Genomic DNA, 25,767 nt, shown 5'->3' with positions numbered 1-25,767 from the left:
AATTTTTAAATGTACTTCCCGGTGGAGATCAGACCAAATATGAAGACTGTTGTATGCATGCATAACATGTAAACACCATATATTCCTACAGGTCATGCCTTCATCTAAAAACAACATGTTGTGACATTGCCCGCGTTATCAGGCGCGGTGGCCAAGTGGTAAGGCGTCGGTCTCGTAAACCGAAGATCGCGGGTTCGAACCCCGTCCGTGCCTACAAATTGTGAAACGTACCTTTTTGTGTATCCAGACAAGTGTATTTGTATGGCACTGTTCAGCGACAGGGTGATTCAAATTAACGTTTTCTTGGCAGTTTCACCTATTTTTGAATATCAGATATTTAAACTCCATTTGTCATTTTTGAAGCCCACTTATGAATTCTATATTAATTTCCCCTTGAAAGGTAAAATCCTTGCACGTATTTTCTTGATGGGGCTTTTCATCCTCTGCAATTCTAATGTGCTGCTCAGTTTATTATTATTATTACAACTGTGGGTGCAGCGTGGCTGACTCACTAGCTTTGGACCTCAGGCTTCTTTGCACTCAACACACGCACGTCGGTACGGAAGCGTCCAGCTGCCACAGCCATGAAAAAAAATATCGAAGCAGTTTCTCGTTAAAACGAGATAGATTCTCGTTATAACGAGATATAAATCACGTTTTAACGAGATGTATTTATCTCGTTATAACGAGAATCTTTCTCGTTATAACGAGATAAGTTAAAAATGTATTTATCTCGTTATAACGTGATAAGTTTATTATAAGAACATAGCCTGTACTGTATGCAGATGTTGTTACGACCTATATTGGAGCAAAATACATTTCATGGAAAATATACTCATCAAGCAGAAACTTTTCAGTTCTTTTTGACAATGATTAATTGTTCTACTCTGGTTTATTGCTGTACAGAAATGTGGGACAGTTATGAGAAACACGTAGGTCACCTGCCTGCGCACAGTGAGACGGTGCGTGTGTGTGTCTGAATTGCCACAGAGCAGGCTTCCCCAACTTGGGACCTCTTGAGCCAGTGTCCTGCAGGTTTTCAGTATGTCCATACTGCAGCACACCTGACTCAAATAATGGGTCGTTAACAGGCTGGTGCAGACCTTATTCTTGCACACAAGACCGTTATAAGCAACACGGTGCGTCACCTGCCTGCACGCAGTGAGACGGTGCGTGCATGTGTCTGAGTGACAATAGGGTGTGCGCGCTGCTTTCAGTTAATAATATGTTGTCTCCTGACAATAAAAATGAAAATTATAAAGGCTTTATGCACCGCTGGGACTGGGAGAAATAAGTTGCCGACATAAAGACGTGGTCCTGTCTACTTAAAGGGTGCAACGTCAACAAGTCTCCTCCAAGCTTCATCAAATCTCTCCAATGAAGTAAAACTTAATCCCATGTAGTAAATTAGGAATTTCTCTGGAAATAATAAACCACACTGAAAACCTTCAGGACACTGGCTCAAGAGGTCCCAGGTTGGGGATGCCTGCTCTGTGGCAATTCAGACACACACAGGCACGCACCGTCTCACTGTGCGCAGGCAGGTGACCTACGTGTTTCTCATAACTGTCCCACATTTCTGTACAACAATAAACCAGAGTAGAACAATTAATCATTGTCACAAAGAACTGAAAAGTTTCTGCTTGATGAGTATATTTTCCATGAAATGTATTTTGCTCCAATATAGGTCGTAACAACATCTGCATACAGTACAGGCTGTGTTCTTATAATAAACTTATCACGTTATAACGAGATAAATACATTTTTAACTTATCTCGTTATAACGAGAAAGATTCTCGTTATAACGAGATAAATACATCTAGTTAAAACGTGATTTATATCTCGTTATAACGAGAATCTATCTCGTTATAACGAGAAACTTCTTCGATATTTTTTTCATGGCTGTGGCAGCTGGACGCTTCCGTACGTCGGAAAGCAAAGTCTTGAAGTCAAGTTCTTCGTTTTACCGTTTAATATCAAAATAAACTTGAACATATACATAAAAAAGGACTGAAATCTAGACTTTCTGTTAAACTAACTGAAATGCGGTATAGGTCAAAAGACTATGTTGCTTCAAGGTCCAGTGACTTCTTATCTACCTTTCTTGGCTGATTCTTTTTTCTTTTTTACTTCAGTCTAGCAGCCAATCAAAATCCACTAATAAAAGAAGATCATTTCAACTGCAACACAGAACTATAGAATAACTAGGATTAAGTCCTAATCATAAAAAAATGGCCTCAGCAACAACATTACAAATTCATGTATAAAAACTCCACTTATGAAAGAATGTCTTACTTATTTCACAGAATATTTTGTTAAAAAGTACACACCAGCTCTCTGATTGGAGAATGGAGAAGTCCACAAAAAGAAGCTAAATTAAAATGTGTTTTTTTATTTTTATTTGATTGTATTTTTTTATTTTATTTTACAGGCCCATTCACCTGCTTCCCAGCTCAGTCTTGCTGGAGCAGACATGCACATATTTATCCATGACTCAGAGATGGCACAGAGGATGAAAGAATGGTTGAAAAACATATTTTATCTGATCAAACCAGCAGAATATGAAGTTCCTCACTCAACATAACGTTCAGAAACATTAAATCAGGCTGGATATTTTACTGTTCTGCTGAGAAACTCCTGCTCTCAACAGCAGATTGGAACCTGTATAAACTTTTTTTTACACATAAAACAAACAGAAGCATTTGTTTATCTTTGAATTACCAGAAGTCCTGGATGTTGGAGACCTTGACTCTATGAAAGAAGTTCATTTCTGTGTTTAGAGTTCAAGTACAGAGAAGTTAACAGCTCAACTCATACAATTTATCAATGTACATCCATTTTTATTAAGAAAGAAAGAAAAGGAACTGTAAGTCTTTCTCACTTTGTAGTGTTCCCATTCCTTCTTCCAATAATTAAAAGATATTCTGACAGTGGGGACAGCAGGTGATGAGGAGATTCAGGTGTTATTTTGTCCCATTCTTCCTGCAAACGCGTCTTCATATATTCTAAAGATTGGGGTTGTGCATGTGGTCGGATCAGGGTTCTGTGATGGTAATGATACAGAAAAGTTCACCGAGCTTTAACAGCAACATCTTTTCCAGGGACATACATGAAGTTTCCATCAGGATGATTCAGCAAAAACCTGCTACATTACAGTGGCATGGCTGCGGAAGAAGAGGGAACGGGTACTGGCCTGCCTGCAGTCCTGACCTGAAACAACCATGAACCTGTTACGTGTTGGCAGAGGTGGGGACCCAAATGTAGGTATAATCAGGCAGGAGGCAGAATTGGTGCAGGTAAAAGGGTTTATTCATTTGGACACGTCCTTTTACTTGATGCAGGTTTTGGGGTTTTTGAGTCATCACTAGTAACGATCTTAAATTGAACATGACAAAAACCAGAACTAAACCAAAATCATAACTAAATAAATTACAAACACGATCACGACAGAACTTAAAAACACAAACACAGCCCATGATCATGACACAACCTGTTGTTTGCAAACTTTAAGACAGGTTTACAGGAAGAACAGGAATAAATAACACCTGAAACTCTCCATCATTCTGTTTTCTCAGTGTCAGAAACAATAAAGAACTTTACTGTCAAAGTCTTTTTGTCTTTCTTTTTATGTATTACAGAACAAAATAATAAAAATAAATGTAGTGTTGAGTTGATCTGTGAGCTTCAGTTTGCACTCTGGACACAGATATAATCTGTTTAGAGTTCTGCAACCTTACGGGAAATCAGGTTATGTATCGATTATTAAAGAAAAACACATGCTTCTGTTTGCTTTACGTGTTAAAATGGATTATAAATGTTCCCTCCTGTCATTGAGAGCAGGAGTTTCTCAACAGAACAGTAAGTATCCAGCTTCACTTTACTTTTATATCCTCATTTAATGTTTCTAAACATTAAGAAAAATAGAAAATAGAAATAAAATCTGCTTCTGAAAATCTTGAGTGAGGAACTTCTTTTTCTGCAGGTTGGATCAGATAAAATGAGACGTTTAGCCATCCTTTTATCCATCATCTCTGTGGCATGGACAGGTAAGTGCATGTCTGTTCATACATAACAGTAAACATTTCATTTTTTATTTCTGTTTTTAATTTAAAGGCAGTGACAATGACTGAAAACGTGAATGCCGTTTAAACAGGTTACATTAAATATAATTTATCTCTCTTTAAGTTTTCATTTATTTTTTGTTTCTGGAAAAACACTAAAAGTTCTGTTGCTTTAAACCAAATAATACAATGTTGGCTTAAAGCAACTGAAGGGAACAGATTGTGGGAATATTACTTTTTTGTTGTTCTTTAGAGCATCTAGGTGTCTGAAGTCACTATAAGCTGAAAACAAAACTGCTGAAATGTGCATCTTCGTGTTCATCTTCGTCAAGGCTGGAGAGCTGCCTCAGTCACATCCCAAACCAGGAATTATTTTACTTTCAGGAACCACAAAAATGAACTGAAGTTTTTGTACATTTCATGACTGAATCTTGTTGTCCCTCCGTAGATCCTCAGGGAACCCTCGGGAAGACCTTGATTTTCCCCGTAGAGACAGATACCAGTTATGCGGAGCTGACCCCTCGGAAACCAATGAACCTACTCGCGTTCACTCTGTGCATGCGTGTGGCCACAGAGCTCCCCGAAAATCGAGAGATCAGCTTGTTTACATATCGTACTCAAGATCATGATGAGCTGAATTTGTGGCAGGAAAGTGACGGCAGGTAGAACACACAAAGCTCCATAATCCATTCAACGTTTAAGCTTTAGTGCATTTATTTAGATGGATGTCTGTGTGTTTTAGATTGTCTCTCTACCTCAGGAGTTCTAAAGACGGTGTTTTCTTCCGAGTCCCTGTTCTGGGTGCCCTGCAGACCCACCTGTGTGTCACCTGGGAATCCATTTCAGGCGCAACGGCACTCTTCATGGACGGCAGGAAAAGTCTGACCAAAATCTACAGGAAGAACCACCAGGTGGCTGGTGGAGGCCGAGTTATCCTCGGGCAGGATGCAGACAGCTTCCTTGGAAAGTTTGACTCAAGTCAGAGTTTTGTTGGGGCGATCACTGATGTCAATATGTGGGATTCTGTTCTGTCAGACAGCACAATCAAAGATGTCTCCTCTGGGATTATTTCCCAAACAGGAAGCATCTTTGACTGGGACACAGAAAGCCCTACAGTCAACGGGAATGTCAAGATTGTCCAGTTTCAGCAGTAGCTGGAAGGTTCTCAGTCAATGGAAGATCTCCATCCTGCTGTATGACCTACATGAAGTTTAGGAGTGATCAATGATCCCACAGCAGCAATCAAAACTGAAAATATCAAATATCAATGCACTTTCCATCTGTAAGATGTCCGTAACCCTTAAGTCCTGTTAAAAGAAAGTTGTGTTGTGACTGATATGTAATTTGAAATTTAAACCTCAATAAAATGATGACGTTTAAGATCTTTTTTATGACTTTCAATGAAAGGTTTGTTTTTATTTATATTGAATGAATCACCAAAAAAGAAACCAGGAAACAAACACCAAGTTCATATTCTAAACTTCATTTTGATTATCATTGATTTTGTGGGACTATTACTTTTTTTAAATGTCAGAATGAACAATAAAGTTATGCCGGTACTGTTAGCTACAAGCTTTGTACCATAGACTTCCTTTATGATGACATTTTTTTTACCCCTACTTTAAATTAACATGAAAAAATGGCCTGTAATTTGTCGTTTCTTTACAAGAAACCTAGTAAAACTTCATAAAAAATAAAGTCAATCACAAAATTTCCCCTTCTTAGAGGACGCCCCACTGGCCTCTGTAGTGACCTTTTACGACAAACTGGCATCCTTTTATCATGGCTTTTTTTTTGTTGTTTTTAATAAATATAATTTTGAGGTGTAGTTGGTGATGGCCTCTTTTAGTCTGGATGGTGGAAGTAAAAAACATTTTCAAGGAGTGTTTCTGTGTGTTATAAAATTGCAAACATTCAAATCTGCATTAAACTCATAGAAAAGCCTTAATATCATTATGTTTTCATTCCTTGGCTATGGCAGGAGAAAATCAGGATTTTCATTTTTTACATTGCTGTTGAAGGTAAGGCTCCAAATTTGTCACGTAAATTGACGCTTGATTTGTGCATTTCATCTGGTTAAATATTATGGCTGCTATTGCTCCTATTAAGGTGAAGGTTGTCTCTGGAAGGAAAAAGTCTCCATGGAGAAATTCCACACTGGTAAAGCCTGGAAAAAGAGAGTGTCGGAAAGCCTAGCGCAGATGGAGAAAAACAAATCTACAGGTTCATTATGACATGTATAAAGAGAAACTTCACTCTTACAATTTACAACTGAGGAATGCAAGAAAGTCCTATTTCTCTGACATTATTAGCAAAAACTATCATGATGCTCAGGTCTTATTCGCTATTGTTGACAGGTTAACAAACCCTCCTGTATCAGTAGCACCTGAACTTTATTCCACCAAGGCTGCAATGACTTTGCCAAAGTTTTCATGGAAATTTTGAATACAGACGATAGAAAAATGTCAGTCTTAGTCTTATTGGACCTCAGTGCTGCATTTGATACAGCTGACCACAATATATTACTGAAACGACTGGAGAACTGGGTGGGCCTCTCTGGCACTACGCTACACTGGTTTAAATCCTATTTAGAGAATTGAAAGTACTTTGTGTTAATATGTAATTTTACATCTGAGCAGACAAAAATTACATGTGGAGTCCCCCAAGGTTCCATCCTGGGGCCTCTTCTGTTTAACATCTACATGCTCCCACTGGCACAGATCATAAAGAAAAACAAAATTAGTTACCATAGCTACGCAGATGACACACAGATATATATTACAATGTCACCAGGAGATCGAGGTGATGGTCTTTGGCACGAAAGAGAAACGATTAAAGGTCACTACAGAGCTTCAGTCTATACACCTAAAAACCACCAACCAGGCTAGAAATCTGGGTGTACTGATGGACTCAGACCTTAACTTTGAGAAACACATTAAGGGAGTCACAAAATCAGCCTACTGTCACCTTAAGAATATATCAAGGGTAAAAGTTCTGATGTCTCAGCAGGACCTGGAAAAACTAGTCCATGCTTCCATCTTTAGTCAGCTTAATTATTGTAACAGTGTTTTTACAGGTTCTACCTAAAAAAAATCAATTAGACACCTGCAGCTTATCCAGTACTCTGCTGCTAGAGTCCTCACTAAGACCAAGAAAGTGGACCACATCAGTCCAGCTCTGAGGTCTTTACAGTGGCTGCCTGTTCGTCAGAGAATATATTTTTAAGTTCTTCTGCTGGTCTATAAAGCCCTGAATGGTTTAGGACCAAAATACATCAGTGACCTCTTGACCCTGTATGAACCTTCCAGAAGCCTCAGGTCATCTGGTTCCAGTTTCTTATCGGTTCCCAGAGTCAGAACCAGCCATGGAGAAGCTGCATTCAGCTTCTATGCTCCACCTGTCTGGAACAAACTCCCAGAAAGCCTCAGATCAGCTGAAACACTCAGTTTATTTAAATCAAGGTTAAAGACCCACCTGTTCTCTGCTGCATTTTACTAGTTTTGATTTAGAAGTCAAAATCTACATCTGGTTCTTTTAAGCTGGAATCATGTTTTAATATTGTCTTTCCTCACACTGGAACTTAATTTCTTTCATTTTATCTATTTTATTTTAGCATCTTCCATTTCCATTTGTTTGCATTTTTTTAATCTTTGTTTTTTAATGCTCTTTTATTACTTTCTGCACCCTGCTGTAATGTTTTATGGAAAGCACTTTGAATTGTCTTGTATATGAAATGTGCTATACAAATAAATTTGCCTTGCCTTGCCTTGACAATGGTATAACAAATGAAAATTGTTATAATATACTGGAGTGGCATTATATAAACTTCTGCTTTAACCCACTCATTTTGAACTAGTGTGTTTTTATTTTATTTTTTTATCTCTTTTTGTTTTTATATTTTGACATTATGTTAAAAAAAAACTTTCTCAATCAATCAAGTACACAAATAACTGGAAACAACATGTGAAAGAAAAAGAAAAAGGGGGATAAATAAAGAGCGACTTTAGCGCCCTCTGCTGGTCATATGTGCAGCTGTTTGTTATACGTGATTTGACAGGCGTTAGGACCCAGAGGAGGACACCTTCAGCCAGTGGCTGTCATGGCGGACCAAAACAAGACGGACACCGAAACGAAGTTCTACAGTGAAATACTGAGGTTCGTCTCGGCTTTTATTTGCAATTATCAGATATTAAACTAAAAGGGTTGACAAAATTTATGTAGTATTTTTTCCCTGTGTCGTTGTTTCTCACGTGTTGTCAGCTGTTGGAACTCTCGGACTGTTTCCTTGTGCACATGGTAGAGACACAGTTTCATTTAACGCTGTCAGCTAAGTTCACTTACATTAAAACACAATTTAAATTGCCATTAAAACGCACTTGATCAGATTTGTAGCCATTGCTGCGATTATTTCCAGAGGAGATATTGTCACAGAAATAGTATGTTTATATGTTTTGACAGTATAGTCGTCTGTAGTAAATTTCGGCTCTCTGTAGTGTGTGTTGGAGGTGTACTGCTGAATGAGAACTTTCTCTGTAAGGTTAATTTCTCACGACCGATATCACTGACTGTTATTAAATGAATTAAAATTGGTCTGAGCAGGGTACCATAGCAGTGATTCATGATCTCATGACTCCAAATATACAAAGTGTGGGTTATTATTGTTGATACATGATTATTTGCCGCAAAAGCAATGGACAGATTAAGTAAAAGGGAAGCAATCTTCTAATTTTCTCTATTGATAATCAGACATCTGAATCAAATGTACATTATTGATCCCAAAAATTGCAGTGTTACAGCAACATTATAAAATAAAAACGAATGAGAGAAACATTTTATTTTAACATTATATAATGCAAAAATACTATATATATATATGTGTGTATATATATATATATATATAGAGAGAGAGAGAGAGAGAGAGCACACTTAACAACTATCTTGGTTAAAGAAAAGAAAGAAATCTTGCTAAAAATTGATATAATAATGATGATAATGAAACACACTCACTGTCCACTTTATCAGGTCCACCTTCTAGTACCTGGTTGGACCTCTTTTTCTTCCAGATCTGCCTTTATTCCTGGTGTCATAGATTAAACAAGGTGTTGGAAACATTCCTCAGATGTTTTGCTCCTTACTGACATGACAGTATCACACAGTTGCTGCAGGTTTGTCAGCTGCATCCATGATGAGAATTTCCCGTTCCACCACATCCCAAAGCTGCTCTACTGGACTGAGATCTGGTGACTGTGGAGTCCAGTGAACTCATTGTCATGTTCTAGAAATCAGCTGTGTATATGTACCAGCTCTAATCATCTGACCTGAGTGTTTCTTTTCTTTGAACCTGCAGCCCATGTGAGCTGTTTGCTGCTCGCTCCAGGAGTCATAAAATCCCCGTCAGAGGACAGAAGGACTTCTACCCCAACGATTCGGAGGAGCAAAGATGGCGGCTGCAGCAGAGCCTGGATGAACACTGGAGCCTCATATCAGAGGAGAGAGTGGAGAGGCTGTGAGTTGATGCAGCGTCCATCAGTCATCCCATAACCACTGATATTAACTGATGTGTAACCTGTCCCATTCCTTATATATTTGTCCTCAGTGATGCATTTAAGAGCTTTGAGCAGCTGAAGTGTTCAACAAAGACAAAGCAATGGCAAAGATAAATCCTGTACAAATAGCATTGGGGTTAAAGTTTCTGTTTGACCTTGCTGGCTGTCCTTGAATGCAACATCAGGGAATGTATTATAACACGATCATATCCTAACTTAAGTAAGGAAGTGACGTATTCATTGTGATTCTCAAGCTGTTTTATTTCTTGAAAATGGGTAGAAATGTAAATACGTTTCCATGACTGCAGCAGTCAGGTTTTGTTTCCAGACATGAGATGGATGCTGTCTGGTTTTATGTCATTGCAGAGGAAACCTTGTTAAAGCCACGTGGATTCCAAGTGACCAGATTGTGGAGCTTCAGTCTCCAGCTGTGAGTTCTGTCCTTTCTACCAGTCTGACTTGGCCTGTGCGATATCAGAAAAATGTGACCTTCAGCCTTTTTCTCTTGAAAATCCAATAAAATGAGACAATAATGCTGATAATAAAATGACAGAAAAACACAGGAATAGATTTTATTTTAAAATATATCTTAAAGAAATGTATTTAAATGTACATCCTGCAGTGTGACGTGATTCAGAAATGATTTTATGCAGATTTGGAGGCAGCTTAAAACATAGTCTCATTTCACCCTTTGCCTCGTCCACTTTGTTCTATCCCTCAATTTTCTAAATCCAAATTGTCCAGGTTTTTGATAGAGCTACCAGGCTCAATGAATCGGGGTGAAGTCTAAGCAGAATGTAATTAGATAATTTTACACACTCACTGAACACATCACTCATATTCAACAAAACAGGTTAAACCACATAAACTAAAGTCACTGACCTCTATGCTAACTTTTATAAACTTTATAAACTAAACTAATACCTGTAATTCAGCTTCAGAGGGCTTAGAATTAGGAAAAAAGGGCGGCATTAAAAAATATGGTGTTACATAGAAGCTGCGAAGGAAATCGTACATGAACATTAATGCTTCACTGTGAACAAGTCTGAGCTATAAGCCAGGTTTCCATTAACTAGCAAAGCTAATCTTCAGGGAACTGACAAAAAGCTGCAAAAATCTAAATCTGACAGGTCCCCTTTATTGGTTTAATGTCAAGGTTGTGTGTCACCACAGGGTGGCAGTATAGGCCAAATGCAACTGGAAACTAACATAAGGAGGAACATAAAACTGTGGTGGACATCTATCGCTAATGGTTTGGATATTTTGGTATCCTTCCCGGTTTTTGCCTCTGAAAATGCAAAAAAAATGTGTTTCAACCTGAACCCGTTGGTGGAAATGGAGCTGAATATCCAAAGTGACATTCAGAGGGTGAAAAACCAGGAAATGCTTTTGCATTGTGGGAAAAAAAATCCCAGGAATTTGTCTCAACAAACTCTAGAGCCGATAAAAAGCTTTATCAGCCTCTAGTGTTTATTCAGAACATTTCGAAAGGATTTTATATTACAGGATGCATCATAGAATTAAATCAGAAAAAATATAATAAAAATGCAATTTAGTGTAACAGTGAAATAAGACTAACAAGAAAAAGTTAACATTAAATCAAAAGTACTGTAAAGAAGAAATCTGTGGATAAAAATTAATAAAATATAATCAACCTCAGTTTAAAAATGGCTGCAAAGTTAAAACAATTTTTTCTTTGACTTTTTATTATGAGATATTTAGCATATTATTAGCCTGTAGTGTATAAGTCTGCCACCTCTTTTATTTCTTTTTAAAGGGAAAGTTTTGGCAGACGATGGGCTTTTCTGCAAACAACAAGCAGTACCTGCTGCCTGAGGAGGCGCTCTACCTGATGGAGTGTGTGAGTGACAGATAGGATGCAGTTTACCAACAAAAAGCACTTCATTATTTCTATTTATTCAGTTCTATTTAATTTAACATGTTAAATGTCATTATTAACAGGTAATATTGTGAGCTGGTGATGTCGCTGACTGAATGCTTATATGTGAACAGGGAAACCTGCAGGTGTTTTATCAGGACCTTCCACTTTCCATCCAGGACGGGTACGAGAGGTTTCTGTCTTCAGACACTGTGAGGCTGCAGCAATACCAGGTGCAGTTACTATTAATCTAACAATGCATTTTTTAAAGTCTTAATGCAACAAATAACCAGTCTAAACACTGTATTTTTATTTAAATTTATTTATTTTTTTATCTCAAAGGTGTTTGGGCATCTGAAGAGGCTCGGCTACGTGGTGCACAGATTTGATCCCAGGTAACAGAACCTTATTCAGTCCATTAAAAAAACCAATGTTGTAGTTATCTGTTTCACAGTATGTGGAAGTTAACAAAGAAAAGAAACAACAAGAAACAGGTTAGAAAAATAAGTAATTGTGCCAAAAGGGCATAGGAAATTGTATAAAATAAAGTAAAATATAATAAGTTTAATACACTAAACACTAACAATAACAACAGCGCTACATAATAGAAAATAAAATAAAGTATTATATAATATAATACAGTACAATGTTCCATGTTATGCTGAGCAGTGTTAGTGTCCCATTCAGACAGGACAGCATCCTTCTGTCTGCTCTTCAGTCTGAGCAACAACAGCTTGAATTAAGTTTATTTATTAATCTTTTCCATAAGCAGGACTCCACAATAACTTTCCACACTTTTAGCACTGATGCTCCAAACTGATCGTTTCAACGATGCTTTACCAAACTCAACGAGGTTTTGGAGTTAGACTTCCTGCAGGACACTGAAAGCATCAGCAAACAAACCCTTGATGCAGGCTGGGAACAGCCATCTGTGGTGGGCTTCTGAAAATAAATCATTGTCTTTGATTGCAATACATGATTAAAAAACAAATTCAAACACTCTTTGGGTCATTTATGGATCTGGGCAGCCGCCCAAAGGAAAGTGTGGAGACCAGCACTGACTTCTGTTGACTGGTCCATTAACTCGGGACAGGGAGGCAGCCTGCACAGCAACAAGACTGTGATACCAAATCAGCTAAATGGAATTAAAGGGAACAGTAGTCTGGTTAATTTTCCTGCTTTTACACGTCAGAAACAATCATCCTACGATTCAGAGATGATCCTGTTAAGACGGTTCTTCTGCTGCGGAGGTCCAGGTTCTAGCTGAACATGTGTGTTGTGTTTGGCTTCTTCTAGTTCAGAGGCATCGTCTTATGAGAAACAGCTGAACCTGACTTGGTCACGTGACAGAGGAAGACAGCTGAAGAGGAAGCGCAGTGCCAGCCCCACGCCAACATGCAGGTAAACGAAGGCTCTGCACTATTATGAGGTTTGATTTAAGCATCTGGCATGAAGGACTGGACAAGATACATCGTAGAAAACGAGTTGTAACTGAACTTCTCCATCTGCAGTCGCACTGAAACACAAGAAGAACCCACAACTGAGAAAATGGAGGTGGATAGCTGCAGCCGTAAAGATGAGGGGGGGTCGCACCTGGCGCCTCCTGCAGAGACTCCCGAGAACCAGACTGCCCCTGTTAGTTCTGCAGATGAAGGTGGTGGCAGGACCTGGTGGATGACGGATGTTTCCGGACCAGACTCAGACAGAAGTTCAGCTCATGTCTCCGCTTCGAGTTCCTCACGCTGGGACTTCAGTGCCATCCCTTTCCCGGATCTGGGCTCCAGGGAGTGCAGCCGGAGCTGCCTGGCCCCTCCAGACCCTTCGCTGCTACCTGGAGATCTGAGCGTGGGGGTCTGTAATGCCGCCTCCTGGATGCAGAAGATAAACCTGCGCAAGATCATCATGTCTGCAAAGGAGAAGAGGAGGGAAGAGGACAAACGTAGGCGGCGGTGGGACGTGAACAAGGACAAGGAGGTTTGTAGGGTCTGAAAACATAAAAACACATCATGTGAAAACATTGTTCGCATCCTGAGCTGCTTTCAGGTTCGACGGTGCAGAAACTGGGCGGAGTATCAGGAGCTCCTGGCGAGGCGGCAGGAAAAGCGTCAGGGCCGACCTGCTCACTTGTGGAAGAGGGAAGTTGCACCTTTACATGACCCGACACAGCCAAGCTCCACCGGTGAGTTCCTGGAGGATCTGAGTTTGAAGATGAAGCCACCTGAAAGTCGTCTAACAGAGATGTCTGTTTTATTCCAGCTGAGCTGCTGGATAAAATCAGAGTGATGAAGTCTACAGATCTGCTGGAGGGAGCATCCGGGTACGACTTGATACTGTTATGAAACAAACTTATTTCCTATATTTCCTGGCAGTAGATGAGTGGAGGGAAAGAGATTATAGTGATACATTCCAGTATTTAAAGTCCAGATGGTTTCCTACAGCTGAGAAGTCTGCTGAAACGCTCACTTTAAATAAATCACTGTGTGGAAAAGATCTGAAAATAAAGGCTTCATTCACTAAAACTATTTTGTAAATATGTGCCATAAACACATGAATCCAGTGTTAGCAGGAATAAAGAGAGGAGGAGTTTGGTCCAGGTTGTGTTAAACTGGGTGTGACCTTGGTCATGTTAACATTCAGTTTTAACACGTTCAGCTCTGATGTCTCAGGCTCCATTTGGAAATGTTCCAGGACACATTTGTCCACATTTGGTTAGTAGTTGGACATAAATATGTCCTGGACCACATTGAGGGACTAATGTGACCTGATGTGACTCCACACATGAAGCAGAGTTTCCACCAGGATTGCGCTCCAGGTTTCAGGAAGAGGACATTCTGTGGAAAAGCAGCATCAAAATTAGACACAGCTTCTCCTCATCTGTAGAAATTTAAGGCAACGCTAATTCTTTTGCATAGCGCGTTTCATGTACAAGACAATTCAAAGTGCTTTACATAAAACATTAAAAGCATTACAGCAGAAAGCAATAACAAGAAAAAACAGTATAAAAAAAACTGTATAATTTACAAATTTTTATCTTTTATCCAGCTGAACTAGACCAGAGTGCCCAACCCTGGTCCTCCCGCTATCCCGCAGGTCTTAGATGGCTCCCTGCTGCAACACACCTGATTCAAATTAAACGGCTCTATGACAAGCTCTGCTAATGAGCCATTAATTTGAATCAGGTGTGTTGCAGCAGGGAGACATCTAAGATCTGCAGGATAGTGGGCCTTGAGGACCAGGGATGGGAACTTCTGAACTAGACCTTTCACTCTGGAAAAAGACAAGAAAATATGAGCAGGAGACTTTTAGAAAAGTTGCCTTTAATTAATGTAATTATTGTAAATATTGTGTATGTATTTGCTTGTCTGTGTGTAATGTACAGGAGCTTATAGCCAGCTGTTAACCGAGGTGTGATCACAAATCATTATAATTTTACAGTGTGAACACACCTGCTATAAGTTGTCCACTCGTGATCGTAACACTCAGGGTGGATGTTAATACCAGATACGAACTGGCCATTAAATTGCATTTCACCTTCATGTAACCAGCTAAAGTGCAGCTGCAAGTTGTGTTTTTGGGTCAAATTGACCCATTTTAGCTTTTAAGAATCTAAAAATAATGACACACACATGCATGAACACTCACTCTCCCTATCCTGTTGCCTCCATCTAACCCATTCATCTTCTTCCTCTTCTCTCTCACCAACTAACTGCATCTCCACTACATCCATAAAGAGACCAGCCTGGTAGCTCCAACCTCCATCCTGCTACAGATATTTTTGCAAAACGGCGGCAAAGGACGTCAAAAGTTTGGGCCAAATTCACAATAAACTTACAAAATAAATTAAATACATGTGAGATTTGTAAAGTGGACCTTGTGTACCACGGAAGAACGTCTGCAATGCTCAAACATTTAAAGAGGAGGCACGTCGGACTTACGTAACCTCATGCAAGATTTAAAAGCTTAAAGTGAAATAAGAGCCATTTAATAATTATGAGATACATAATCCGATTAGTCGACTAGTCGTTTTAATCGTCGATCACTAATCATTAGTTGCAGCCCTAGTTCGTGCCAGGTTCTTGTTATCATGTAGTGTGTGTTATAATGCCAAACATGACCTGGTGCTGAGTCTCTGTTCATTGTAATTAGAGGCCATCGGCTCTGAGTCACCTGTGAATGAAGATGAATCAGTTGGGATTGTTGTCACTGTACCATCTTTCATATGCAAACCCACAAAGCCTCAGCTCTGTTCCTGTACACCAGGCGTGATGAGTTATGCTTTGATGGAGAGAGAACATCATTCAGGAAAACCTCATGTCCTTTGTCTACTCAGGTTAAACGGTTCAGAGGAGTGGAGGATTTGTTTTAATGTTTACCAGCCCGATTCGGTGGCTGACTTCAAGAAAAGCAAGCCGGGCAAACCGTACTCTCGCATGTGTGTGTGCAGGTAAGTAAACTCCGCCTGTGCTTGTTTACTCAGGATCAGCTTGCAGGAAAACAGCGTATGAGATGAAACAGGCTTTTATTCCTGTTCTGATAGGCAGCGATAAGATGATTTACTATCTTTGATTCGTTTATTGAGAACTGAGGTGATGTGAAACCCTTTCTGTTTTCTATCAGCTTCGATGGTCCCGTGCCCGACCTACGAGCCATCAAGTTGCTGGCTTTCCAGAGCGGAGACATCCCTGTCGTCTTTGCCGTCGTCGACCACGGAGACATTTCCTTTTACACCTTTAAAGGCTTCCAGCTGCCTACAGATGTGTACCCCTGACCCTGATGTATCCAGGAGTTTTAAGTCTGTCTTTTTTTCCTGGGCAAAAACTGTAAAGTTCTTTATGTGCTAACTTGATTTATATGAGGAGCAGGAGTTTTAATGCCAAAGCTCTGGCCTACGGGTTTAATCTGTCGGAAGATGAATTTTTTTACACTTTCACCAATGTGCTTCAAGGAAATATGCCAATATGTTATCATCTTTTGGAAAAAAAAGCTGTGTTAACAGCTTTATTATTTTTTGGAATAAATTGTGGGAAACAGGGGTTGCTGCTGCCTCTCTTGTTGCTAACAATGTCTGATAGAATAAAAGAATTTAAAATGAATCTCATCATCATCGTTTGGTACCTCTGGACACCATACCCCAGAAACGAGAGGATCTTGTCCATGTATCTGCCTCAAAACAGATTAAAACTATTTAATTCTGTTGTGATTCTGGATGGTATTTTAATGTGAAATCCGGTGTGTTTGTGATCTGTTCTACATTTTGAGGGAAGTTAATCCAAAGAAAAAGGAAGGACATGGAAAAGAAGTGGTGGCCGGAGCCTAATGTGGCTCCATTGAGCAGATCAATCAGCTTTTCTGAAAGGGGGAGTCGGGCTCCTAAGATTAAATTTACTTCGGTTCAGCTTTATTTGTACAGTAGTATACAGCAAAGTCATCTTAAGGCACTTTTAAAAATAGTCCAATTCTGTTAATTGCATTTTAGTTATCCAATTAAAACAATTATGATCCAGATTAGTCTAAAATAACTTCACATAAACCATTAAAACAATTGTCTAGCTGGGGAAACAGGGTTGCATAAAATCTTCGCTTTGATTCAATCCTCCATCCTGAGCTGTGAGAGGAGACTGGAGAGGAAAAGCTCCCTTTTAGAGATGCACTACGTAACTTTCCGACCTTTAAACTCTATGTTCTGGACTCGTTTGATGGCACAGTGACATCTATTATGTGCATTTCTGGAGTCGTCGCTGCATCATCCTAAGGCTGAGAAACCACGTCATATCTTTTTCTGCCGGGATGTTGCAGCTGAATATTACGTTGCTACATGCTAGCAAGCGGATATCAACACACTGGCCTTTCTGAATCCAATGACAAAAACAGAATTAAAATAGAAAATTAGAAAATTTTAACAAAAAATAAATCAATAAAAGTATTTGGAAAAAAATTAAACAAAAATGACTGAAAGATAAATAATAAGAATAACTGACGGTTAATAAAGCCAAGCAACACTTAAAAACAGTTTAAAATGAGTTACTTCTAGTAGTAGTTATAAATAAAAACTAACAAAAAGCAAAGTTTAAGCACAAAGGATCAGTGAATCAGATCAGAGGGAGAAAAAAAAATGTCTTTGCTTTGTCTCCAACACAGAAGATTTTAATGTTCTCCATCCGAGCCGGTTCCACCAGAACAGAACCTGCAAGCTGAAAGTTCTGTTTATTTGCTGTGGACGATTTTGGGAGTTTAGTAAGATCACAGTCTTTTTACCTGTAATGAATTTTTCTTTTTACTTTTTTTTTTATTTTGTCCCTAAAACTCACAACCAGAAAAATGTTTCTATCTGACAAATAAACTGTCTTTTTCCTGCTTACTGTTGAGCACAGGTGATGTAAACACACATAAAACCTCGCCTCTGCCACCTTCTGTTACACTGAAATATTGACGTTTGTGCCGCAGCTGCCGGTTGGCAATAGAAACCTTTAGATGATTTGTGACATGTCATTTGGCCACAGAGCTCAGGAACAAAGAGCAGCTGCTTTAAACTTTGGCAGAGCAATTTCGAAGATCAATCACCGTCTCATTGTTGCTTTGTAAATGTAAGCAGCTCTATGGTTTAAAAGGGATTACTCAGATTGAGCTGAAGGCAAACAGTCATGGCAGCTCTGAGGGCTCTCTTTTTTCTTGCTTTATTTGGTGAGTTAATATATTAAACTTTGATGATTACATGTAATGTGATGTTGAAAGTTAAAGTTAAGATCTTTCAGGTTTGTGACGTGAGTTTCTGACTCTCTTCTGTGCAGGTGTTTGCAGCAGTCAGATGTCAGAATGCTCATACTACGGTCTACTGGAATACCTAAACCTGACAGCATCAAATAAAGTTTTGGAAATCATGCGACCAGTAACAAACTGGACCAGAACCACTTCAGTCCAGATGGACGTGTTTGTGTATGGCATTTTAGATGTGGTAAGTGTCTTTTTTTAGAATTTGTGTAGATGGTTGAGCTTTCCCAGGGAGCTGCAATGTGATGGCTGATAAGATGCCAGTTTTAAATGGGATCTTTGGGCTCTTTGTTACCAGCAGCCTGTCATAAAGGTGACTGTCATTATTGCACCTTGCAAAGGTGTTGATCCACCCTCATTTCTTTATTTCCTTCTACATAGACTTTATTATCTTTTAAAGAGGTCTTGAGCAATAGTTTTCCAGTTTTCTTAAGTTCTTTCAAAGTTTGTCTCTGGAAATTGTTTTTTTCTTCACTTATCTTCAGAGGAATGTGGGGTTTCTTTTGTATGTGTCTGACCTGTGAATCATGCATGCATTAAAAAAGGTTCATTCCTTCCTAACTGAAGGAATGAACCAGTGAAAGATACATCTGGACCCTCAGATGATCCATCTACTGTTGGCCAAATCTTCATCAGAAATGGTCTCCATGGAAACGTGGCTGTCAAGAAGCCATAAGGGAAACGGGGGAGAAAAGGCTGAGGTATGTTACATGACACAAGACCTGGACTGAAGATCAGTGGCAACAGGTCTGATGGAAGGATGGATCCTCCCCAGAACCAGGACCTCAACATTATTGAAGAAGTGGGATCATCTGGACAGAGAACCAAACAAAAGGCAGAAACATCCAAAGAAGAGCTTTGGAAAGTCCTTCAAGGATCCTGGAGAACTATTCCTGGAGGCTAGTTAAAGAAATGTTCAAAATGTGTTGAAGAATAAAGCTGACTTTCACAGCTGGTAGAAATTTACACACATTTCCACTTTTTATGCACATTAATCACTGCATCTATTTAATATTTTCCTGACAATATAAAAAGATATGCAGGTTGAATTAGGATGATTGCACTGAAATGCACCTTTAACTCAACATGCATAGTGTCCTTTAAAAAAAGTCATTCTTTTTTATTTAATTTTGATTGCATTTTAATGCGTAGGGCCCACTATAGTGGACACCTATTTAAAGGCTGTTTTCTAGTATATGCATGAGTTATATAACATATTTATATTATATAAATGTGACAACATATTATTATATATTTTTATTGAATAGAGAAAAATAAATTAAATAAAAAGTCAAATGTAAAAAAAAAAGAAAAGTGGCACTATACATGTCTGTAGAAGTAAAATATTGTTTGTGAAAAAACATGATGCTGTTTATTAATTTATGAATCAGAGGGTTAAATATAAAGGTTTCCTGAAGTTTAATAATTTCATGTACAATAATTTTTGACCACATTGCTGCTTATTATCTGCAGGATGAAAAGTCTCAAACTGTCACAAGTCACACTTGGATGGAAACGGTAGGACTCTCGATGCAGACTGAACTCCTCCCAACGATCATTTTAAATTTTTATTTCATCATACACGAACCTCTGCAGCATCTTTAACTTGAAAGACATTCACGAGACTGTTTTTGATTTTTATGACCCTTTTCTCTGGTCAGCACTGGACGAATGAGTTCCTGACGTGGAATCCCTTGGACTTCTGTGGGATAGACAGGGTGACTGTTCCGAGATCCATGGTCTGGATCCCAGATATAATCATCGAAGAGGAGTATGTATACACCTGCAACGTGTGTGTGTGTGGTTTTAAAAGTGAAAGTCATTGATGAGATTAAAAAATTTATCTTCCAGTGCCGCAGAATCCCCAATATTTATCATAAAATTGTTGCTCTCTATCTTCCCTAAAAACGCTGTGAAGTGCTGCTGGTGGGCAAAATTTATTAGCATTCCGCAGTGTGATTTTCACATTCAGGTTATCAACACCCTTTCAAGGATTGGTAAAACTTAAAAAAGGGAGGGACTCTTTAGGTGTGCAAGACACAAACAACATGTATTAAACACCCCAGTTCCCTGCATTTAATGAACACTACCAATTAGTTCAGCCCAGTGAATGCATCCCCATTTACTGTCTCCAAAAATTTATTAAAACACAGCTAGTCAGCTTCAGTCTGCTCTGCTACCTGAACATTTACAACACGCCTCATCTGCAGCCGGCAGAAACCACACAACACCAATATGCTCTGCTCATAGAGCAGTTCTTCTGGAGTTTTGCTGGGTCCATGTGGACAGAACGTCCCTGTAATAAAAAGTAGAGAATACAACTAAACTTGTCATCATGTGGACATGACCTGAGTTTCTACAAGATGGTAAATTTATCATCTAGAGCAGGGGTATTCAACAAAAATTGAAATAGGTCCATATATATCTATATATATATCTATCTATGTATATATAGACACACACACACACACACACACACACACACACACACACACACACACACACACACACACACACACACACACACACACACACACACACACACACAGTATCTCACACAAGTGAATACACCCCTCACATTTTTACAAATATTTTAGTAAATCTTTTCAACACTATAGAAATGACATACAGAATATCAAAGTTTAGTTTCCATAGTTTGATATTCTGTTTAACAAAGTTTAATTTATATAGTGTTTTCACAAGAGATACTGTATGTAGATAGATAGATAGATAGATAGATAGATAGATAGATAGATAGATAGATAGATAGATAGATAGATAGATAGATAGATAGATAGGCTTTTTAAACAACTTTACATTAGTTTTGTTTACAAATGAAAACTCAGTTGTTGTTCTGTTGCATGACCACAAATGGCCTCACATTTGAGTCTAGAATACTTTGGTACACAGAGGAGTTCATGGTCCACTCAATAACTGCAAAACAAAGCCCAGATCATTAAACCTCCACCACCGTGCTTTACAGCTGATATGAGGTGTTTTTGCTGATATGCTGAGTTTTGGTGTTTTGTACATTCTGACCAAACATGTCCACTTTGGTCTGGTCTGTCTAATGGACATTATTCCAGATGTCTTGTGGCTCAGCTGCAGCTTTGCCAACTTAAGCCAATTGTTAATTGTTGTTTTTAGAGAGAAGTGGTTTTCTCCTGCAACCCTTCAAAATAAGATGTACCTTTCAGTCTTTTTCTAATTGTCCTGTTATAAACTTTTAACATTAATAATGAAGAGTCTGAGATGTAGCTCTTGTTTTCTGCAGGTCTATTATTAACAGACTAAATGTTCTTTTTCATGTGCTTCCTCTGTTTCCCTCAGTTCCTCTGATAGCGGGTGTGTTCAGAAGGATCCAGTGGTCCTCTTAGAACCGAATGGTGCGATGCACACGTCTGCACGCCAGCGCCTGACCTACACCTGTCAGCTCAACCTCACATTGTTCCCCTTTGATATGCAACGATGCAACATCACATTTAGATCCTTGAGCTCTGACGGTAAACAATAGCTGGTTGAGAGCAGCTGCTCATTCTGTTTTTCGCATCTAATGAGAGGAAATGATCTAACAACTGTCAACTTTTTATTAAACAGTGAGATCCATCAGACTAGGAACAGTCAATAATGACACAATCCTTACAAGAATCTCTGAGTGGTTCATGATTACTCAAGGAGAGTGGAGACTGATAAAAATGGAAACTGTTATTGATGATATACTTATTGGAGAGACATATTGGAGCAAAGTTTTGTTCATTGTAGGTAAATATTAATGAGGAAAGCTCTTACCCTGTTACTCCAAGTCTGTTAGTTTCTAATTTCACTCTTGTTACAGGTCACGTTGGAGAGGAAGCCTATGCTTTATGTTATCATTCTGATTGTGCCGCTGTTCTACTTACTGGTCCTGGATTTGGCTTCCTTCTTCATCTCTGAGGACAGTGGTGAAAAAATGGGCTTCAAAGTGACAATTCTCTTGTCCATCTCTGTCTTACTGCTGATTCTTAAGGACATTTTGCCCTCCACTGAAGACAACTTGCCAATGATTGGTATGCAGTCACACAAGATATTTTTACTATTATGGAGCTGGGCATCAGTGGTTACACTGATCAATAATGCCTCTGTACCTTTACTGTAGCCCAATTCTGCGCTTCAGTCTTCACCATGGTGTGGCTCAGCGTCCTCGAAGCCATGCTGATGAGCTTCCTAACTGATCTTGATAATTATTGTGGTAAGAAGGCTCAAAGCTCTGTAGCTATACAACTGGATATTCAACTGGAAGTCAAATGTCATAAAGGTATGTTTTTTTTATGGAAAAACATAAATATAGAAATGAAAAGGTATCAGAATTTATGCATTTTCTTATTACTTTAATAGTATTTTAATTATTGATTGATTTCTAGATACAAATAGAAACCAGTGAAAGTAAAGAGCAGCTTAAAATTTCCAATGAGCTTAATAACAGTTATTTGCTTTGTAGAGATATAGCACTGTTTCAATATTTTTAACACATATGGTCTTTAAAACGCTGCACACATGTCTTCATACATGCCATTCTCTGTACTTAACCAAATTTATCACTTCAAAACTCCCACACAAGGGCGGAGCTAGAGGGGTGATCTGAAATCTGATTGGACACCCCAGGTGCCGCCTCAGGTGATTGAGAGGTCACTAGAAGAGAGGGACAGAAGGGTCTTTCCAGATCTGTATAGATCACCAGTATCACCACACCAGTTAGAATTAAATTTTAAAGTAGTTTCCTAGTTAGTCATCCTTTAAAAACATTCTAACTTCTAGAAGAGATTTTGTCTCTGTGTAAATTCAACTACAAATGTTATGTCAGGCTATTAACCTGATGTTAGCATGACTACAAAACAATGCCAATCTAGTCATATGCTAGTACCAGATTAGTTTTAAAGTAAAGTGGGGAAACCGTGTCATATTTAGTTTTCAGTGAGTATATTTAGAGGCTTAGAGATAAAAGAATGAAGAGAAAGGGACACAGACGGACCCCAGCCTCATATCAGCAGCCTGACAGCTCCCAATGTGGAGCTAGCTACACAAAGATCCAGGCTACCACCACCACTAGACTGTAAACCAGAACTGATCCCACTACTACCACATCAGGATCCACATATTACACCCAAAACAACCAACTTACCTTTCTATGGGCCTTCGTAAAATTCTTAATGTAAAGATGTTTTATTTCCCATGTCTTATGTGAAATGAACACGACACTTTCCTTTCTTAGCATATGCCCCCATACTAAGAATACTATATGTATACTTTACTACCTACTCCCCCCAGATAAAGTCTGGCTCACCCCCTGGTCACCATATATATAAGTCTAGCTCGGCCACTGCTCCCACAGAGAGAAATATGAATGAGGTCAGAGACTGTAGAAAACAACAGGATTTTTCTAGGATTTCACCTTAAAATGTTGTTGGATCTCACAGTGCAGAATTCTCCTCTCATTTCCCACCAGAGAAAATATGCTTTCCACCAGATCAGCTCAGTGACCACGACCTGCTGAAACTAATCCTTGAAGAAGTGAAAGCAGCACAACAGGAAGTTGGAAGTCACAAGAAAGATGAGAGAGAGCCCGGATGCTACAGAAAACTGGCTAAAATCATTAACTATGTGTTCTTTGCTAGTTATTTTGTGACTGTGTTAGCATGCATAGTGTTCATGTGTACCAACTGGATTGAAAATGAGTCTTGACATGTGTTTTATAATCTGGATGTTATGTTTTATGTGTATGGAGTCAGTTTGTTTCAATATAATATCTTCTGATCTTCTGATAAATACCAAAAGAAGCTGATTTTGTGTATGTAGGTGCTGTGGGTGAAGCAAATCCACCAAAAACCACTTTATTATCCTTTTTAAGAAGATTGTTAATGTTTTCAAGCCTTACATTAAAGTGTCGATGTTATCACATTAGTATTGATTGATATCAATATCAGTGTTGGTATGTTGGCACACTATCAATATTTGGATTGATCTGCTAAAAACCGCTGGTCATTACCACCGCTTAATAGATGTACATGTACAGAAAACAAAATAAATTTAATCTCCTTGAATATTTTTTATCTCATATTAAATGTGACTTCTAGAGTTCTACCCTTTAAAGATAGATTTTGTTTAACTTAAATAATAAAAACCAATAAAGAAATGCAAACTGTTGCACGGAAGTTAAAAAAGAAAAGTGTCTTTTTATTACAGTAAAAAGGAAAAAAGAAATTGCAAAGAAACATCCCTTTCTTGCTTTTCTTAGATGCAACATGATGTTTTTAAGGTTCAGGTCTTTGGTGTAACAGCATTTTGTCAAGTAGGACTTGCATTCGTGCATATTTATCTAAAGTTGTGTGTGAATAAAAAATGTGTAGATTTCTGTCTGTGTAAATCACACACACATTGTTGATTTTGTATTTTGTCTGTGGGAATATCATTTAAAAAGTTCAAACTTTGAAAAATTACAAATAAAAAAATTAATTTATGACTGTCTTCTTCATGGACTCATGAACTAACGGCTGTGAAGCAACTGAGATCTCTCTATTTCTTGTTTCTTGTATCTTTGTGAAGCACTTTGTGATTTTTATCTTGATCAGTGCTCTATAAATACAATTTTACATACTTTTCAAACAAAGCTGGTGCTGCAGTTTTAAAGCTCAGAGGATTCTCTCTTAATACAGAGTTGTTTGTCCATTCAGAGACACTCTAGTAAAAATAATGGAAAAGATATAGCAGCTGCCATGTATGTGGACCCACTGTAAGTATATATAAATGATTCTTTCCAAGAGAATAAAAACATGACAGATATTTTAGCAAAGTGATTAGAGACCAATGGAAACAGGTTTTAATGATAGATTATTTTCTTCTGTCATTAATAGATTTTTATTTTATTACATGCTGCACCTTTGAGGCCAAAAACACAAAGCAAGATATGTTGTGAACTTAGGCTAGAAAAACTGGTTAACAACTGGTTAAGAAGGCCAGCTCTGTCCTGGGATGCCCCCTCGATCCGGTGGAGGTGGTGATGGAGAGGAGAATGATGGTTAAGCTTTCGTCTCTGATGGAGAAAACGTCCCACCCCATGCAGGACTTTTTAACAACACTGAGCAGCTCCTTCAGTGACAGGCTGCTTCACCTGCGGTGTGTGAAGGAGAAATACAGCAGGTCCTTCCTTCCTGCTGCTGTCGAACTCAACAGTTTGCACTGTACAGCCACAACAAAAACTAATAACGCACACAGATGTGTAATATCATTACTGTGCAAAAATGTAAATTCATCAAGTATATATGCTTTTATATAGACTTCTATATAGATTTTTATATAGACTTTTTATATAGTTTTTGTTCTGTACAGGTTTTCGTTCTTATCTCTATAATGCTGTTTTTTCCCACTGGTTTTACACTATCACTTTTGCTGCAGTAACACTGAAATTTCCCCACCGTGGGACAAATAAAGGATTATCTTATCTTATCTTATCTTATCTTATCTTATCTTATCTTGTCTT

The 25,767-nt window shown here is 38.5% G+C and overlaps 3 protein-coding genes, 1 long non-coding RNA gene and 1 other non-coding gene across 7 annotated transcripts; 4 read left to right on the top strand and 1 right to left on the bottom strand.

The window, feature by feature from the left end:
- The first annotated feature begins 141 nt into the window (after positions 1-141).
- trnat-cgu lies at positions 142-213 on the top strand. Its single transcript has one exon. It is a non-coding gene; the product is annotated as a tRNA-Thr (tRNA).
- Positions 214-3,206: 2,993 nt separating this feature from the next.
- Positions 3,207-5,441, top strand: LOC121629234 (pentraxin fusion protein-like). 3 transcript variants are annotated; one of them, XM_041968869.1, is made up of 5 exons: positions 3,207-3,260; positions 3,983-4,046; positions 4,114-4,116; positions 4,510-4,723; positions 4,804-5,441. In XM_041968869.1, the coding sequence occupies exons 1-5, from the start codon at positions 3,222-3,224 to the stop codon at positions 5,213-5,215; spliced, it is 732 nt and encodes a 243-aa protein (XP_041824803.1). In that variant the 5' UTR covers positions 3,207-3,221; the 3' UTR covers positions 5,216-5,441. The 3 variants fall into 3 exon arrangements, with proteins under 3 accessions (XP_041824803.1, XP_041824812.1, XP_041824816.1); XM_041968882.1 differs by lacking the exon at positions 3,207-3,260 and adding an exon at positions 3,840-3,858; XM_041968878.1 differs by lacking the exon at positions 4,114-4,116.
- LOC121629254 lies at positions 3,267-24,308 on the bottom strand. The gene is made up of 3 exons (XR_006008352.1): positions 24,296-24,308; positions 20,452-20,453; positions 3,267-3,375 (listed from the first exon to the last, which is right to left on the bottom strand). It is a non-coding gene; the product is annotated as an uncharacterized LOC121629254 (long non-coding RNA).
- tsen54 (TSEN54 tRNA splicing endonuclease subunit) lies at positions 8,144-16,579 on the top strand. The gene is made up of 12 exons (XM_041968842.1): positions 8,144-8,216; positions 9,409-9,567; positions 9,974-10,037; positions 11,385-11,468; positions 11,621-11,719; positions 11,829-11,881; positions 12,783-12,887; positions 12,998-13,460; positions 13,530-13,665; positions 13,743-13,803; positions 15,817-15,930; positions 16,104-16,579. The coding sequence occupies exons 1-12, from the start codon at positions 8,161-8,163 to the stop codon at positions 16,252-16,254; spliced, it is 1,545 nt and encodes a 514-aa protein (XP_041824776.1). The 5' UTR covers positions 8,144-8,160; the 3' UTR covers positions 16,255-16,579.
- Positions 18,081-24,592, top strand: LOC121629228 (5-hydroxytryptamine receptor 3A-like). The gene is made up of 9 exons (XM_041968856.1): positions 18,081-18,167; positions 18,275-18,438; positions 19,728-19,772; positions 19,916-20,025; positions 21,585-21,757; positions 21,852-22,012; positions 22,090-22,300; positions 22,390-22,548; positions 23,737-24,592. Exons 1-9 carry the CDS (start codon positions 18,128-18,130, stop codon positions 23,970-23,972), a joined length of 1,299 nt encoding a protein of 432 aa, XP_041824790.1. The 5' UTR covers positions 18,081-18,127; the 3' UTR covers positions 23,973-24,592.
- Positions 24,593-25,767: the final 1,175 nt, after the last annotated feature.

The sequence above is a fragment of the Melanotaenia boesemani genome, chromosome 2 (genome assembly GCF_017639745.1).
Source record: "Melanotaenia boesemani isolate fMelBoe1 chromosome 2, fMelBoe1.pri, whole genome shotgun sequence".
In the NCBI taxonomy this organism is placed as follows: domain Eukaryota; kingdom Metazoa; phylum Chordata; class Actinopteri; order Atheriniformes; family Melanotaeniidae; genus Melanotaenia; species Melanotaenia boesemani.
Note: the sequence above shows the minus strand (reverse complement) of the source record. Positions and strands in the feature narration are given on the sequence as shown.

What these genes read in the sequence shown, in the direction of transcription:
- LOC121629234 (XM_041968869.1), top strand. Translation starts at nt 3,222, where the DNA reads ATGAACCTGTTACGTGTTGGCAGAGGTGGGGACCCAAAT. An exon ending in GCAGAGGTGGGGACCCAAAT is followed by an intron (nt 3,261 to 3,982) that starts GTAGGTATAATC and finishes CTTTTTCTGCAG; the next exon opens with GTTGGATCAGATAAAATGAG. An exon ending in TGGCAGGAAAGTGACGGCAG is followed by an intron (nt 4,724 to 4,803) that starts GTAGAACACACA and finishes TGTGTGTTTTAG; the next exon opens with ATTGTCTCTCTACCTCAGGA.
- tsen54 (XM_041968842.1), top strand. Translation starts at nt 8,161, where the DNA reads ATGGCGGACCAAAACAAGACGGACACCGAAACGAAGTTCTACAGTGAA. An exon ending in CGCTCTACCTGATGGAGTGT is followed by an intron (nt 11,469 to 11,620) that starts GTGAGTGACAGA and finishes ATATGTGAACAG; the next exon opens with GGAAACCTGCAGGTGTTTTA. An exon ending in ACGTGAACAAGGACAAGGAG is followed by an intron (nt 13,461 to 13,529) that starts GTTTGTAGGGTC and finishes AGCTGCTTTCAG; the next exon opens with GTTCGACGGTGCAGAAACTG.
- LOC121629228 (XM_041968856.1), top strand. Translation starts at nt 18,128, where the DNA reads ATGGCAGCTCTGAGGGCTCTCTTTTTTCTTGCTTTATTTG. An exon ending in CTTTTTTCTTGCTTTATTTG is followed by an intron (nt 18,168 to 18,274) that starts GTGAGTTAATAT and finishes TCTTCTGTGCAG; the next exon opens with GTGTTTGCAGCAGTCAGATG. An exon ending in TAGATCCTTGAGCTCTGACG is followed by an intron (nt 21,758 to 21,851) that starts GTAAACAATAGC and finishes TTTATTAAACAG; the next exon opens with TGAGATCCATCAGACTAGGA.